This window comes from Siniperca chuatsi, linkage group LG14 (assembly GCF_020085105.1).
Source record: "Siniperca chuatsi isolate FFG_IHB_CAS linkage group LG14, ASM2008510v1, whole genome shotgun sequence".
Classification (NCBI taxonomy): Eukaryota; Metazoa; Chordata; class Actinopteri; order Centrarchiformes; family Sinipercidae; genus Siniperca; species Siniperca chuatsi.
In genome coordinates, this window is record NC_058055.1 from 25,019,616 (window position 1) to 25,037,020 (window position 17,405).

Sequence of the window (17,405 nt, forward strand, 5' to 3'; positions counted from 1 at the left end):
CATTTATTTACTGCTGGTTAGCTTAATCTATAATAATACATCATCATTTATTAGTTGATTTATATTTTGTATTAATAATCTGAATCTGCAAAATAATTAGTAACTAATATCAAATACATGTAGTGGAGTAGAAGTATAAAGTACCTCAAAATTGTACTTAAGTACAGTACTTGAGTAAATGTCCTTAGTTACATTCCACCACTGTGAACTGGGGTATTGAGCCACTTCAGACAAACTGGTGCAAAAAATACGAATCACTGTGAGAAAAATAAAGATAAATTATTCACCCAACAATTGTGTTGTGCTAAAGGGGTCAACAAAATACAAATATGCTCTACAAAGAAAAGGTGCAGCTCACATTTAATATCTGATGATAGTCCACATGTGTCCATATTTTTATTTCAATTACACGAAAATAAAATAGCATAAAAAATCACATTAGGCTGTTGTAACGTGGTTACTGTATGGCTTAAATAAATTTTTCTCCAGTAGGAAATAAGTAAGAAAACTATTACAACAAAAAGTTTCTCTTTTAGAGAACATTTTAGTTTCCTCAAGAACCAGCCTGGTTTGGTCCTCAAAAGTAAAACTTTTGACATTAACTTTTCAGTGCATGAGAAACAAAGTACATGCAAGCTTCGATTTCTTGCTTGACAATTAAGAATGCACCACGCAGTGCTGCAGTACAACAATATCAGTGTGAGGATAGAAAATAAGTTAAGAAGAGACATTAGAGGGATTTTATGCTGTGTTATGTCTTTGTAAACAAATTTTATTCAACCTCCACTTCTGTATGGATGCTGTTTTTTGGATCAAAAACTAAAGCAGACTAATCTGTAACGACTAAATGGCTCCACCTAGTGTCCAAAAGAATGACACTGAATTGTCGCCAAAAGAGCATTTCAATTGACCTTCATGTTGCACTGCAGTGGAATTGGTTAAAAAGGTACATTGTGTCCCTTTTTAGTGTTCTTTATACAACCAAACAGGTAATTCTGAGCACGTTCATTCATGACATGACATGCTGTAAGTACGTACCTCTGACCTGCATGTATTGATTACAATGAGGTCAGAGGGTTCAGTGTCTATCTGCACTGCCCGCTCAGTCAATTTTAGAATGAAAAACTTTGTGTCTTCAAAAGTGTTGGAGAGAATGCGGTAAAAATCATGCCTCATTTTAGCCATATTTTGTGTTGTTTCACCTAATTATGAAGATATTTTGGGAGAGAATAAGCAAAAATGATCACAGAGCCTTTTTATTTTGATATAGAATTATAATTGATTGGTAAAATTCCTACAGAATCTCATTTAAAAATTACAAATATTTACTGAAGATTTTAAGGCTCAAAGGTCTGAAACTGTCCTTCATTCAAAACTGGAGATTAATTATAGGGAAAATTCAACCATGGAGCAAACTATATTGAAGTTAAGAGGGGACAATTAATTACATGGAAGATGGAGGAGGAAACTGTCTCATTAAGTAAAACAAAATATAAATATTAATAGGTAGAAATAGCATGTCCCAGGAGGTGCATTTGTATAACTGCACTTTTGGCTTCAACTACTTGAGTCTTATGTTTATCCTCTTTAGTTTTGTGCTGCATTTGTTAGCTTTCTTATTGTAATTTGTGTTTTTATGACACGTAATGTGCCTGCTTGCTTCCATTGTCATAAATACTGTTTTATCAAGATGACAATAAAAAAGGGTAATCGAAAAAACAGGCATTTATTAATATGAAACTGGCAAAGATGACCACTTTTTATCCAGAAAACAATAATATACAATCACATCCTTCTCAACCTGTTATTCACAACTTTGGAGGGTCCATGTTGTTGTCAGGAATAAACATTTTTTTTTATTTCTTCCCCTCCTGGACTTCCTCTTTCTTCTGTTTCTCCTCTTCCTGTCGCTCACGGCCAAACTCAACCACTAAGGGTTTCCCTAGCAACCGGTATCCATGGACCAACTGCAAGGCTTTCTGGGCTGTTTCAACATCTGCCAAAGGAAAACAAACAGATCGAATAACAGATCTAATGTATAATGTATAGTGGAAAATACACAGCTTAGTTTATTTGTACATAAAATGTAAAAATATACATTTATATAGCAAAGCTAGCAGTGTGGCTCGAGAGATGGAAATGTTGGTTGGTCTGTCGGTGAAATGGATTTCTGACAAATCTGGTACAGACCAAGAATTCCCTGGTTACAGAGGCAGCAAACTGCACCATTTTCTCCTCTTGTATGTGAGAGACTGTTTCTCACCTGGCAGAGTGATGAAGGCCTGACCCTTCATCCTTCCAGTCAGCAGGCGGTAAAGGACTGGCGGCTTGTTCTCCTGCTCGAACCTGGAGAACAGCGCCACCAGCTGGGCCACTGATGCCTGTGCACTCAGGTTCTTCACACACAGCACCTACAGAGAGACGCACATAATGAAAAATCCTCAGTAAGTCTCTGCAGCTGCTTAGTGGAGTTGGTCATGTCTCTATACATTCACTGACAGCGCTGCATATATCAGGTCCTTAGGACTTCTGAACCTCTTCCCCTGTGATCCCATAGACATAAAATTTATATCGATCTTCTCATCTCACTCCTGCAAAGAAAGCAAATAACCACATTTACCAAAATGCTTACCTATTCTTTTAACTGCATGTCATACACTGTGATCAATGCGTATCTAATGTAACGAGGGTGCGGTGCAGGAATATACATATAATTACAGTATACAACAATCATCATCCTTTTCTTTTGACAGACTGAAACAAGTCCAATCTCTGAGTCGGTGCTTCTTAACCTGCAGATCTTGAAGGTTTATTAAATTATTGTGAGATGATTTATTTCATTTTAATGCTTCATTTTAGGAGCATTACAGGGCAGGTTTACAAATTTTCAAGTCTGTCAGAAAACAATAGTCATGAGCCCATATGAATACTGGAACACCTTTTGCTTGCTATAATCATTCCTCCTGTTCATAATGGCCATCAAGAGATCCATTGCTAAAGCAAGTTCAATGTGATGGACAAAATTATATTCCAAAGTTTAACTAAAGATAATATGAGGCTTCAGCAGTCTGAATAAGGCAAATCAAGTGGATGACATTCTCTCTTTAAATATCCCTGGACAGTGTTTCTTTATTGAGCTGAATAGGAGGGACAGTAACACACAGAGGGAATTTTGTACTAAAAAGACATTCACTTGATTTAGCTAAGCCAGACTGCTAAAGTGTCATATTAGCCTCAGATAAACTTCAGAATACATTTTTACACAGAACAATGACTGTGGATTTTGTCCCCCATAACTTAGATTGGAAGGGATCCTTTAATGTCCAGTATGAACAAAAGGGATGATTACAGCAAGCAAAACCGATGTTCATATTAGCATCTGACTATTGTTTTAAGACAGACTTGAAAAATGGGAACCTATCCTTTCAAATGTTAAAGTTTAGAACTGCTGATATGGGTGCCTGAGTGTGCTGCAAACATACAGCTTCAAATCAGCACTGTGTCTCCAAAGTTATTCCCATGTCACTGCATTTTAACGGTTGAATGTGTAGTGTGATTAAACGCTACCTTTTGTGATTATATACTGTGTATAGTCCATGCAAATGCTGTTTATCACTTGTGTGATATAAAACCGGAGGTCAGATTTAAAATTAAAGTATATACTCTGCTGGAAGTGCATACTTTCAGAAGATGTAATGCCTCTTATGGCTGGCATATTGGACGGACACAATAGCTAGGAAACAGCTGAAAGCATCTCTAAACAGATTTTTTTTTTACATACAATTAAACATTTTTTAAATCTCTGGACTGGTTTGGACTGGGAACTAATATTTCTCCAGTGATGAATGAGTTTTTTATGTGTGTTTGGAACCCATTAGCATTGTAGCTAGCATAAACCAATCATCTAATGAGCTAACTATCAGGATCATCTTGTTCACACGGTAACAAACACTTTGTGGCTAGTAGACGCAGCTCTCGATACCTTGGAGGGTTTTCCCGGCTGGTAGTTTCGGAACCTCTGGATGCTCTGGATCCCTTCTTCAGATTCACGGTTCTTCAGGATTTCTTCATCTGAGATTGTCTCAATCTCCCCTCTGACAGTCAGTGGTCCCCCTGACCTCGCCGTCACCGCTCCACACAGACTGCCGATTGGCCGGCTTATATTTATCTGTGTGGGAGCAGCCAGTGGTGGTTGCCCTGGTCTGTCCTGAGCGAGCTGCGGCTCTGAGGCGTCTGAACTTGACTCTGACTGTACTGACAAGCTACTTTTTTCACCCTGCAGTTCTGATTGATGGTCAGACGCTTCTTTTGATTGGTTGTTGTCTTTCTGTGAGTCCTGTAATAGGTCAGACACGATTCTGTGTGTAGACAGAGGTGACGCTCCAGTTGTTTCTTGCTGAGAGTCCAGTAGTGAAGCTTGTTGTCGCTCCTTTATGAGAACGTCTCTGTAGAGAGAGTCCATTGGATCAGAGGACGACTCCCCCTGCTGGCCCTCCTGGTTATCTTCATCTGTGAAGGAAAATACAACAACACAGGTGAGATCTTCTGCTATGGCCCTAAGAGACATGACAGTGACGGTTTCACTGTATTTCTCTCGTCTGTGCTGTTGTTTTGAACAGCTTTATGTATCCTCCTGTTCTGCTATTTTCCTACTTTACCCATTCTAATTTCTTTAGAAAATCCATTTCATGTTCTCAGACTTCTGTGATCATTCCAACATCACATAATTTCTCCTTTCATTAACTTGAATTTGAGATATTATACAATGTATTTGTTGGAAAATCTAATCAATAACATCATAAAGTTTGAAGTTTGAAAATGAAAGCAATGCTGCCAGTCAAAATATAGGCCAACAGCAAGTTGTTTAATTCCTCACTGGCAGTTGCATGAAGATACCACAACATATTTAGGACTTCTAAAACTGAACTGAAGATGTATGAAGGTTATAAATTAAGACCTGGAATGTAAACAACATCATTTTACCTTTCTAGAAACTCTGCTCTAAATCTGTTGATCAAGAAACTGAAGTCTACTCTATTGATAAGAGTTTCTAAAGTAAGAAACTCTCTTAAGCGACTGAAATGTGATAGTAAATGTGTCCCTGTAAACCAGTTGTTTCTTATGCTTCATGTTTGGAGGTGAGATGTTTTTGTACAGTTCTTGGGATTAACCAGTCACCTTCAAAACTACCAGTCACCTTCAAAACTTTTATCTCTCTTATCATTTCACCTCTCTGTTTTGTTATTACAAAAATAAATTCAGTTCAGCATGTCCCTTATACTGGTCAGCCCGTACACAACACTGTTTATTTTCCAGCACTCCGTACCTCTATGATAAAGCGCAGTGAGGAAACCCAGGCGATCATTTCCCCGGAAAAGCGCTCGTTCGATCTCCATCTCCCGGCGTGACAGTGGGCGGCTGGCGGCGAAGCGTTGTGGGCGGGACAGGAGCTCTGCCCTGGCTTCAATCTTGTCTCTGATCACTTGCAGGCGCTGCTGCTTCGCACCTGGAGCTGCGCACACACCATGGGACTGTGTGGGTACAAAGTCAGGGGTCAGACATTAGTTTGTTGGATGAAGTTTATATATAGGATGTATATCAGTGTTTCCTCAGAGATTAAGAAGTTAGATTTGGCCTACATGATTATACAAGCATATTTAACACTTAATCTGATTTACATAAACAGTTATATATTTGGATGTTTCATTAATTTGTTGTTTAAAAACTGAGCATAAAAATCATCAGTCACTTTTCCCCAAACGGAAGGGAATAATTATATTTTGTTATGCATGTGGTGTACATTTCTAGCCAGCTGTGAATGGAATAGAGACTAAATATATAGGTCATGAGGATGTAAATAAAGATACTTAGATCTCTATTTTTAAGTATTTTTTTAGGCCTTACACATGCAATGCAGTAGAAGAAGAAATAAACACTCATAATTTATACCTAAGAGCACATGAATGTGTTTGGATTAAGAAAAGATTAGGAGAACATGCACACTCCACACATGCAGGGCCCGGAATCTAACCCAGCTCCTCCTGTCCTGAGCCACCTCTCTGTCTCCAGCAGGTTTCACCTTCTCTGCTGCCTCCGGTGCGTCTCTGCTCTGCCACAGCTGGATCTCAGTGTCCGTTAGGCCCAGCTCCCGCAAGCTGGCCAGCTCCTTCTCCCCGTCCTGCAGGGCCTGGAACTGGGAGAGGCTTCGCACTCCAGCTGCCTGATCCCCAAACGGCCGGTAGAGCGCCGACGGGGCGAAGCACTGCCTCTTGGCTACACATCTGTAGGACAGAATATATTTTAAAATGAGATCAAGACTAAGACTTTTTGTGTATATGGTGTGTACATCATGCAGGATTCACTCATAGCTCTACCAAAAGCAGCTGCAAGGTCACATGACCTAAATGCTGTTTCTGATTTTTTACAATAAGAATTTACTGATAAAAAAAAAAGATAGCAGAGTAAGAATATGTAGCCCTGAGGGTTGTGTATAAAAACTCCTCCAGGCTGCTCTGTGGGACCCTGTGAAGGCAACATAACAGAGCTTTATTTTTTTTATATAGCACAGAGCACGCTGGTGGGAATAAAGCTGCAGACACTGTTTTCTTTTCCCACTGAGCTCCACAGGAACACACAGGCAGGTTTTATTTTTGAGAGGCTAACCATAATTTGCATTTGAATGAAACTTTGGACAAATATTTTTAATCTAATCCTAAACTCTCTGTGTTTATAAATCAAACTGAACTTCACACAGATTCATGTGTTGTGCGAGGAATGACGAGAATTTGATGAATCAATTCAATAGATGAACTACTCTACAACACTATACTACAGAACAGTTATACAGTTAAAAGGTGTTAAAATGTCTGTGGTAAATGAGTGGCTATAAGTACCTGTCATCAGGTATGATCTCCTAAACTGAGCTGAATTAAAAGACAAATTATTTAATTTCAGTACTTATTAACACTAATGTCAGAATATCAAGCTAAAAAGGCTTAAAGGACTTTTACTAGTTGTAAGGTAACATAATGTCTTATAGTAGCTAGAAGTTTATGCTACTGTCAAGATCTGTTATCAGAGTGTTTCTCTGAAACTTTCACATTTCTTTGCAGAATGTATTGCAATATTGGTGCTATTGTACTGATAACATTAGGCAAGGGATTAGGCACATTTTTGTATCTACAACTTGTCCCAACCCCAGCACTGTAAGGACAATCTAGTTGGCTGGATGTACAAAGAATGTGGCCATAGGACATAATATAATGCCAAATTGTGCTGGACTGTAAATCCATATGGAGACAAAATGTCTGTGGAGGTTTGGATTTAACTTTCTCCACACATTATAATGTCATATTCTAATGGCAAACTCATCTTCTGGACATACAAACAGACAGTTTCTGACCGGTCAATGTCAACGTCAGTGTGGAGCTGCTGCAGCAGGAGGCTGTGCAGCTGCCGCTGGCCCTCCGTCTCCTGCTCCTCCAGCAGCGGGCCGTCCTCACATGATCGCCGGCTCACTCTGACACAACACAGAGACATCAGTTCAGACACTCAGTGGATGCTTATACAAGAGCAGGAAAAGGACACATCCACTATCATCAACAAAGTGTTACTTTCAGGTGACAGTATTCTGCTATTTGGTGGACACTATTTAAAAGTGTCTTACAGTACCACACCTAAATTGTTAACTCACGAAAATATAACACGAGACAAAGGATTTTTGTAGAAGTGAATACCAGTTACGCGGGAAGTTGAATACATAACTTTTGTCTAGGGATGGACGACAAAACCAGGGCTGCAACTAACAATTATTTTCATTATTGATTAATCTGCAGATTATCTTCTTGATAAATCGACTGATTGTTTGGCTTATAAAATGCCCGAAAATAGTGAAGAATGCCCATCCCAATTTTACAAAGCCCCACGTGCAGTCTTCAGATTGATTGTTTCCCCTTTGAGCGACTAATAGTTGAATCGATTACTTGTTTATATACGATATATAACGTGAGGATAGAAATGTGTCAAAGATTTTTCGACACTGTTTATACTGAGCTAGGGATCCCTTTAATATCATTGGGTGTATTAGGCCATTGCAGGCAATGTTTCAAATCAATAAGCAGAGTTGCGTTATAGCAACATTGAATTTACAGGATTTTTGCATCAATGTGATTAAGTACTTTAATTTGTCAGATATTTAATTCTGTCAAAAGCATACCATTTTTTATTCTGACACATTTTGACTGTTCAGTAATGGAATATTTTATCCATAGCGCCCACCACTACTTTAGTCTGAAGAGAAACAAGAAAATGTGTAAAATAAAAGATGTACAGTGGAAATACATTCAACTAAGTTACATGTGTTTTTCCAGGTACTCTGATATTGACAAAAATCACAGTACTGTAACATTACCTCAGTTCCTCAGTGGAGGTTTACAAACCACCTTAAAATCAAAACCACATATTTTTCCTCGTACCTGTAGTGCTATCTATCCATCTAGATTGTTTTGGTTGTTTTAGTTGCAGAGTTTTGGAGATATCAGCCATAGAGATGTCTGCCTTTTTTTGAATATAATGGGACTATATGGCACTCGGCTTGTGGTGCTTTAAGCGTCAAAAAATACATTTGAAAAACTCAAAAAAACCCTCAAGATAATCCACAGATTAGCTGTGAGCAGTTTCATGTGGGAACTCTTTTCTTTCTACAGACAGTTCCTACAAGAAACTGCTCACAACAAGGTCTGTGGATTATCTTGAGTAACCGGGAAAGAGACATTGCTGTTAAGTTTTTCAAATGTATTTTTTTTGTGCTTCGAGCACCACAAGCCGAGTGCCATCTAGTCCCATTATATTAAAAAAAGACAGACATCTTTACGGCCGACATCTCCAAAACTCGGCAACTCGCACCAAAACAATCTAGATGGGTAAATAGCACTACAGGTACGAGGAAAAATATGTATTTTTGATTTTGGGGTGAACTGTCCCCTTAACTGGCTTTTGAAAAAGAGGAGAGATGACTAATGTATTTCTGTTTCTAACGTTAACTTCTTTGTTTTATTTCAACTCTCTGGAAATTCCTTTATTTAATAATTAACAGGCCAGTCCATGTGATAAATTGAGACCACCCGAGGCACCCTTGACGAGGATAGCTGCCAGAGGTGAGACAGACTGTCTATGCTAAGCTATGACTCCGTTAATAAAAATGTAAATATCCAGTTTAACGTAATTTGGAATGAAATCGTGAATAACAAAACATATACGGCAGCCACAGAGTAGCTAACGCTAGCTTAGTTGGCTGCAGCTATCTCCATGACAACAGCGGTGCCTTAAGTAGATCGAATGATCGACGTAAAAGGTACGTTTCAGCATTAAACTGTTATTTTCGGGCAACACTAGTGTCAAATCAGTTCGAAAACCGAATCCGTTTGATTAAAAGAGCACAATTCTTATAAAACAAATGGTATATGACACTTATAACTCAAAGTTTTGTTTACCTTCGCATGCTTCCGCCTTGTGCTTCCACTTCCGGCGTGAGGAATCATGGGAAATGTAGTAGAATCCCCACATGAATAATAATGAAATATAAACTATGTTTCATGGTTACACTTGGGGACAATAATGCCAGAACTTAGATTTGGGGCATTTTGGGCTGAAAATAGAGCCACGCGTCTTGTATTTAGTGCAGAAATGTTAACAACTGAGAGAAAAAGCCTATATGGTAACCAGATTGTGTGTGTGTGTGTGTGTGTGTGTGTGTGTGTGTGTGTGTGTGTGTTTTCTTTTTAGCTGTTTGGCTGTATGCTGTTCTCTCTATGGAAATCCACACCAGACCTAACATGTTGCATGCATTTTTTTTCTGTTATGAAATAAGAAAAGCACATACAACCCCGTGTGTGCCACACCCTGCTTCATTAGAAAGGGTGTGGTTGGAACGCCATGCCTATCATCAGACTTGGCTGCCTTCCTTCATCTATCTGAGCTTTTATCAAACGTAAGGCTGCAAAGCCATACTGAATATATACTATGAACAGCTCTCACCCTCCCCACCCAGCTGAAGTGTCCTCAATTAGCCTGCTGGCTGACGTCAGTAAGGTGACATGGTGCTTCTCTTCACCATTGCTTGGCAATAAGCAGCCGCTGCTGCAGCATGGCATTAACAGATGGGGATACATGGATGCGAGCAGAGCCGTGCTGGTTGCATGCAATTGAAATTCACCATGCATTAGCGCGCAGTTCTGCTGCAGATGCTCTCCTCCTGCCCGCCTGCCTGCCCGCCTGCCTGCAGCCGGTGTCGGATCGCCGGTAGCTCGGCTCCTCTGCAGGGCTGCGCAGCTCATGACTGACAGAGAGATGAGGGGTGGGGACGCAGGGTGGGGTCACAAGCAGGGAGAGGCGGAGGAGGAAAAGGCAGAGAGAGAGAGCCCAGCCCTTGAATACACGGCAACAACACGCCGTCAGAGAGAGGGAGAGACACAGAGAGACTGGCAGTATTTGGGGGGAGCAAAGGGAGCCTTCGACGCTGCGGATATGAACTGAAAAGAAACACTGGAAGAGGCAGGGATCGTGTTCCTATATCCCGAACATTTACTGTAAAGGTGGAAAACTAGCCCCCCCAAAACCCTCCTCTCTCCCTGACAGTTGTTATTCAGATAGAGCTAACGTTACACCCAAAGCCCCGACCGACCCCCTCCTGCTCCTGCTGCTCCACCCCTCCGCCGCTGCACCGCTCCTGCAACCGAGATGCACACGGAGACCCGTAATAAGAAAGTAAGTGCACGTTATTGACTTTGCCCTGGTCAATGAAAAAAAACAAACAGAAGGAACATCTATCTGTGTGGATGCTCTGCCTGTACACAAGCAGAGCTGACATTGTCAGCTCAACATGTGCCAAATATAAATGTCAGTGAGTATATATACCTGTAACAGTCAATTGCAAGTGTATCCTTGCAGGCAGGCAGTTTATTTTGCAATTAGTGGAAGAATTTTGTAACAGCGACCTCATTGCATTGCTGAGAGCACGGTCATTTCCACGGTTAATACGGAAACCTCTGTCTCCTCTGTCTCTGGCTTTCTCTCTCTCTGTGCGAGGTTCGTTCAGGTTCAATTTTAAATGCTCTGTGATCTCTGAGAGGCAGGAAGGAAACGGAAGGCAGAAGCTGCAGCTTGTAGGACACCATCTTAGCTTTTAAAGGGCCAGCAGCCTCATCTGAAACGCACAAACGCACAACCCTGGGAAGCAGCCAGGTGCACCGCTTCCAGCTACACTCTGCATGGGCCCTGCTGCCGACTTGCGCCTTTAAATGAGTCTAGCTTCAACAGAGTATGTTTGTGTGTCAGTCAGGCTGGCAGTATACTCTAAAGTAAATTAAATCTGGCCGGTGATCACAATGTTATGGTACACAAAGCTTAAAGCAAACACCAGTATCCTCACTGCAGCTCCAGATCTGTTGGTTTGATGGATTGCAGGGAAGATGATGGAGACAAGTTACAGTTTGGTACACAACAACAAGTTCCTCATACAGAAGTGGACTTTGACCTGCAAATTTTCATGGCCAACCGATAGTGACAATTGATGTGTCTTGTGTTTGAACAAGGATTGCTTGTTTGATGGATTTTAGTTGTGTGCAGTAAACACTAGCAGTGATATCATGAAGTATCACTCTTGCTCTGCTGTTTTTTTAAATTTTATTTTTTGTACTTAATTTTTGCTCCGTTCAATGTTTTGTAATTACCAGCATTGGAGCATTGGTGACATCACATCTTGTTTCAGTGTGGAGTGCGGGCAAGACAGGTCTGACCTAATCTTCAACACACTGTTATTATCATTATCCATTAGTCTGACGATTATTTTTTGTTGATTAATAAATTAATTGTTAATATAAAATGTCAGGAAAAAACGCCCACCAAATTTTCTGAGAGCCCAAGGCGATGTCTTCAAATTGCTTGTTTTGTCCAACCAACAGCACAAACCCTAAAGATATTCAATTTAAAATAAAAAACAAAATGAGAAAAGTAATCCTTAATCCAAATTCTTACATTTTAGAAGCTGGAACCTGAGAATATTTAGTATGTGTGCTTTATAAATAATGTTTTAACGATTACTCAATTATGAAAATAGCTGGCGATTGATTTTCTCTAGATCGACAAATTGATCAATTGACAATTGTTTCAGCCTTACACTCCACTGAAGTATACTTAAAGTGCGCAGCCTGCAACCAGTTGTGTGACACTGTTGAATAGTTGATGGTGCATTAGGAAGTCGTAAAGGAGGCGGTGGAAAAATTGCAAGACATTTGTCTAGCCGGATCATAAATAATCGTTTTGATAACTTACCATAATAATTTAATAGATATACTATACAGATACCTAGCACTTTCTTGTACCAACCCTGTATTTCACACCTATGAGCAACACTTTTCCTTATCCAGTTTCCTTGAGTACCTCAAATGTACACGTGTAAAGTTAACGAGTGTTGTGTCATGTCGGCTGTTAGAAATGTATTTGCTGGATGGTCAGCAGACTTTAAAGTGGAAATGATAGCTAACATTGTCAAGCTAACAGGGACTAAGACAGCTAAGGGGAAGTGTACTTATACAAACATTTCTCAGAGGTAGAGCTGCTATGGAAGTTGAAATAATCTCATTAGTGTTGTGAAACCAAAAAGAGCCAAAGTTAGCTAACTGGCAAACACGACTAACAAAAACTAAGGTCAGAACATGACTAAAAACATAAAAGGAAAGGATATTTCATCAATTCAAAATGTTAGCAGGCAAGTTATCTTTTGTGTCTTGATAGCTAACGTTACAGGCTGGTTTTGAACTTGGATGGTTAGCCACTCTATGCTAACAAAGATATTTCTAAGAAGCATTTCTTCAGGTATAACAAGAATGCTAGTCTTCATAACATTACATTTCCTCCTCTCGTAAGTGTCACCTTTTTCCACTGAGCTCCACTAGGGCAGCTCCATCTTCAGGTGAAGGTGGGTTAGCAAAGCTAGCGACTTAAGGCCTTTGAACACCGGGGGCGTTTTTTTCGTGCGGTTATTACGCATGTCAATATGTTTTTCTGAACTTTTTTTTTTTAGTACTTTCACACAGAAGGTGAATATTACACGCCAAAAAAGTGACATACATTTTTTTTTGGAGTGAGGTCGATTTTTCTGAGTTTTCGCACAGTGAATAAAGGCATTAACCAATGAAATTGCGCGTGTTGGACGTCACGTCACAACTCCTAATGATAATGGCGGATCTGTTTGATTTTGTTTTTGTCCCAAGAAGCGCAGACTGGTTTTTAACTGTTAATGATCTACAGAGGATTTCTGCAGCAGCAGCGCAGTGAAAGCCTGTGATGGAGGTGGTGCTGCTGACCATCGTGTCCTGAGCGTCTGTGTGGGCGCAGGTGAAGATCATATTTGACAGACACGCTGTCCACTGCAACAGTAGTACTGCGGATCGCTGACAGTATGAATAGTTTTGATGCGAAATATTTGCAGGCGAGTGCTTCACATTTTCGTGCCGTTTATTCGTCACGCCCACGGTGTGTAAAGGCCTTTAGCTGTACCCTGTTTGAGTGTCTCCTTTGTAAAATCTGTATGAAGGGTCAGAGTACTTTGGGCTCCAGAGAAAACATGTGACTGCTTTGCTCAATGAAGGGCTTTTAACTGAAAGTGGAAACCGACTGTAGCCTTGTGACTGAAGAAGACCGCTTTTACCCCTGCACCGCATAACCTTGCCATTTTAAAAGTAGTAACCACAGTAAATAGCTTTCAGCACGCAATACATTTAGTGAGGTGTTGTCATGACTCCCCCTGTACAATTATAATTATAATCCATTAGATACAACAAGGGCATTTATGACTTATGCCGCATGTCAGTAACCCAGTCAATGCACATTTACACCAGCATCTGAGTCACAAGCACTTTATTTGCCAAATACAGTAAATCTACAGGAATTTGCAGCAAGCATACTGCTGAACACTGAAAGAAGGCATAGTTGTGTTTTCCAGTTGCAAGCAGCTTAAAGTGGCTGAGCTTTGCAGGTCAAACTTGTACGCCAAATGTGTTAAATTCAAATAAAAGTCAGGCTTTTAGGAAGTGGGATTGTAACGTAGAGGTCTTCACTGGTACTGTCGGTTCCTGTTATCCAAGATCCAATACAGGACCCAAGTTGAACCAGGTCCAAATTGTTTTCTGTCTAATCGCGGCGGCTAGTGTTCCCTTCTATTGCCTGGTTCTTGGATCTGTGTGTCACATACTCCGAGTGGATCCGAGCTGACTTGTTATCAGCTCTTATTTTGCTTGCTGCTTGTTAATTGTGTTGGTGTTCTTTCTCTATTTGGGTCTTTTAACATTTTGGATCGGGTCTTATTATCCTCAGATCCGTCCTCAGACTTCTCTGTGACGTCTTCTTTTAAGCTGAAAGAGTTTGAGTTTCTGTAGGTGGCACCCTTTCTTTCAGAGCTAAAACTGAAAGTGCCAACATGTTCTGTTGTTTATTCCAAACAAACCAGAAACATAAAACGCTTCACTTCCTGTGTGGTGGAGAATTTCCCCTTTATAAAGAGTTGTATTTACAACAGTGACTCTAAAAGCTTTCATGAACTATAATGAGGACAGTTAAATACATTTTAATGTTAAATCAGTCAGTACCAAACCAGACATTTATTTACACACTCTAAATATTGTGGGTTATTACTTTAAATTATGTGGTGCACCGTCACTTGTTTAGACATAATGAGTCAGTGTAATATTGTACAAATAATAGCAGGTAAGATGAATATGATGGACCACACAGTAACAGCAGTGATAGGTGTGTAAAATGTAAGACGACTGATGACTTAAGTCTCTTAAATCTGCTCAAGATGATGATTTTTCATTGTCTTCTTATTGTTTGCTCTAGCAGAATGTGTCGAAACACTCATGAAGCTCTTCTATTTTTTTTTGCTCTTTCTTTCTTTCTTTCTTTCTTTCTTTCTTTCTTTCTTTCTTTCTTTCTTTCTTTCTTTCTTTCTTTCTTTCTTTCTTTCTTTCTTTCTTTCTTTCTTTCTTTCTTTCTTTCTTTCTTTCTTTACGTCTACCTTTGACCCAGATAACTTTTTTGACGCCATGGGAGCATAAATCAATTTCCTCCCATCATAGTTAAGGCTGTGCATTATTGGAAGTGTAGTTAACTGATAGCAGTGCACTGATTCTGCATCACGGAGGCACAACTGAGCATGCTCCATGGTTTGTGCGTGTGTGTGTGTGTGTGTGTGTGTGTGTGTGTGTCCTGGATCAGCTGGGCTGTAGAAATGAGAGCAGGGTCAGCTGTACATTCCTGGGCAGGGCATCAGCAGCAAAGGACCCTTGAATACAAAGTCTGCCTGTGTGTGTGTGTGATAGATGGAGTGTGTGTGTGTGTGTGTGTGTGTGTGTGTGTGTGTGTGTGTTTGTTTGTATGTGAGAGAGAGCGAGTCAGCTGCCACACAGCAGGCAATGATTAACTATGCTGAACAAAGTTTGATCAGACTGAGATACTGGATGTTATGTATGTGCGTATCCGCGTCCACACCACACTACGCAAACACTGTCGTGTTTCCATCACTACTCGCCTAACCCTAACCCTAACCCTAACCTAAACCTAACCTCATCCTAACCTTAAACCAAATCTTCACCCTAAAATTGATTTACATTATGGGGACTTGCGTTTTGTCTCCACAAAGAAGGCGAGCCCCTACAAATGTGACTGTGTAAACAGATTTATGCCCCCACAACATGAGTAATACACACAAAAATCAGCTTTTTCCCAGTTGGGGACATAGCTTTTGTCCATAGTTTTGCAAGCCTTCCCCAATAAACTGGTCTTTAGTCTGAAATGTTTCCCCGAAGGTAGAAAAATGCAGTTAAAAGAGCAGTTAACCGAGCAGTTCTCCAGTCAGATTGACACTCCTGGTTATCTGAGTTTCATGAAATGGGGAAAAAATCATCAACAACATCTGGAACATTTTTAACAGAAGTGAACTTTCTAAATTGACTGATACATTACACAGCGGTGCCGGTGATTTAGCATGTTTCAGCTCATTATGTACACATTGTGCATACTTTACAGCACTGACTACAGTATGCCTTTTACAACAAGTACTGAAGCTTTTATGATTGATTTTGTAGCTTGTATGCAGCCATTAGTTTCAATTAATTTCAGTACATCATGAAAACCAACTTGTAGAGACTTGTAGAAACTGCGATGCATAGATAATTCATCACAATGAACCATTAGTCACCTATATTTTGTCTAGTGTTGCTATTGTTGCATGGCAATGCAGTAAACAGTGGACTAAAAATCCACTGTTTTAGGACACTAACATTTTGAAGAGAAGCCTTCTAAGTGCAAGAAATGACTCAATTCCAATTAGCCTTAACACAACATCCATGTTTTTTAATTTTGTCCTCTGGGCTTGATCCACGGTTCAACAGTTCTCAAATGTTGAAGCATCCTTGAATGTGCCACCAAGGAAAGTTTTTTTTTTAAATGCTGCTAAAGCCAGTAAGCACAATGAAATCGTAGCTTCAGCAAAGCAAAGAAGCAAAATATCAATGTAGCTACATGTAATGTTTGAGTGTTAGTACAGGGGCGTCTTTCTCATAATTATTTCTTAAAATAAAGCGAGAAATCTATCACCCACAGTACCTGAATACACAATCCATCTGCAAAACAGATTGGGTTTTCCGGCATGCAACTGTCACTGTTAGTTCACTGGAAAAATTGAGTCCAGTATTGCTGTTGTTCAGTCCACCCACACATACAGTACATATTATATTCCACTTCTGAATCAAACTACTTCACAGCAGTGGTGCGTTCATTGTGAAATTTTTTTGGGCTTGTTTGCAACATGAATCTGCTTGAATTAAATTTTTTTCCACAGGTGTGTGACTTTGCAGGATTGTGGGTTAAAAACAACGCGTTCATGGTCCGAACCCAGTCAAACAGTGATGTGTATGATCACTGCAGTGTTTCAGTCAGCCCTGACGCACGTTCACACCATCACTTGTAATGTTCAGAGTTACTTCTGGAAGAATTATTAAAAGAGAAAAACAAAAGAAAATAGTTTTTTTTGGCAGCAGTGATTGTGACCCAGGTGACCGGCAGTACAGTAGAAGTAGGTGAGATAGTTTGAGGAAAAGTAGGTGCACCAAAAAATACATTACAACACCTGATCACAAAGAAGAACTTGGCATGTGTTGGATGTCATAAATCGATTCTTTGTAATGATCTAGAAGTATCCAGGGGTCCATTTGTAATTTAAAGACACCTGTGACCTGGAGATCATGCTCCACTGACCGAGCTAAGGGCGCGCTAATAAGCATACTGTAAGTGTTTTCCAGGTGGTGAAGAGGTGTCGGAGCTAACTGGCTCACTGCACTTTTCCATTT

At 40.0% G+C, this 17,405-nt stretch overlaps 2 protein-coding genes and 1 long non-coding RNA gene across 6 annotated transcripts in view; 2 read left to right on the top strand and 1 right to left on the bottom strand.

The window, feature by feature from the left end:
- Positions 1 to 1,707: 1,707 nt before the first annotated feature.
- Positions 1,708 to 11,014, bottom strand: rbm41 (RNA binding motif protein 41). 3 transcript variants are annotated; one of them, XM_044223461.1, is made up of 9 exons: positions 10,915 to 11,014; positions 10,214 to 10,336; positions 9,492 to 9,519; positions 7,403 to 7,519; positions 6,080 to 6,281; positions 5,327 to 5,531; positions 3,983 to 4,509; positions 2,264 to 2,411; positions 1,708 to 1,996 (listed from the first exon to the last, which is right to left on the bottom strand). In XM_044223461.1, the coding sequence occupies exons 1-9, from the start codon at positions 10,997 to 10,999 to the stop codon at positions 1,857 to 1,859; spliced, it is 1,575 nt and encodes a 524-aa protein (XP_044079396.1). In that variant the 5' UTR covers positions 11,000 to 11,014; the 3' UTR covers positions 1,708 to 1,856. The 3 variants fall into 3 exon arrangements, with proteins under 3 accessions (XP_044079396.1, XP_044079395.1, XP_044079397.1); XM_044223460.1 differs by having other exon boundaries at positions 6,032 to 6,281; XM_044223462.1 differs by lacking the exons at positions 9,492 to 9,519; positions 10,214 to 10,336; positions 10,915 to 11,014 and adding an exon at positions 10,036 to 10,207 and having other exon boundaries at positions 6,032 to 6,281.
- LOC122888715 lies at positions 8,898 to 10,029 on the top strand. Its single transcript, XR_006380766.1, has 3 exons — positions 8,898 to 8,937; positions 9,095 to 9,155; positions 9,784 to 10,029. It is a non-coding gene; the product is annotated as an uncharacterized LOC122888715 (long non-coding RNA).
- The window catches only part of klf8 (Kruppel-like factor 8), a 74,936-nt gene continuing 68,113 nt past the window's right edge, over positions 10,583 to 17,405 (top strand). For both annotated transcript variants that reach the window (XM_044223463.1, XM_044223464.1), the window contains exon 1: positions 10,583 to 10,764. In XM_044223463.1, coding sequence (XP_044079398.1) covers positions 10,738 to 10,764 — 27 coding nt within the window. In that variant the 5' untranslated portion in view covers positions 10,583 to 10,737. The remainder of the gene's footprint in view (positions 10,765 to 17,405) is intronic.

Coding starts and splice junctions, on each gene's coding strand:
- rbm41 (XM_044223460.1), bottom strand. CDS start 10,999: ATGAGGTCGCTGTTACAAAATTCTTCCACTAATTGCAAAATAAACTGC. Junction 7,520..9,491: donor CAAGGCGGAAGCATGCGAAG/GTAAACAAAACT, acceptor GTGTTGTGTCAG/AGTGAGCCGGCGATCATGTG. Junction 4,510..5,326: donor CACTGCGCTTTATCATAGAG/GTACGGAGTGCT, acceptor TTTCCTTCACAG/ATGAAGATAACCAGGAGGGC.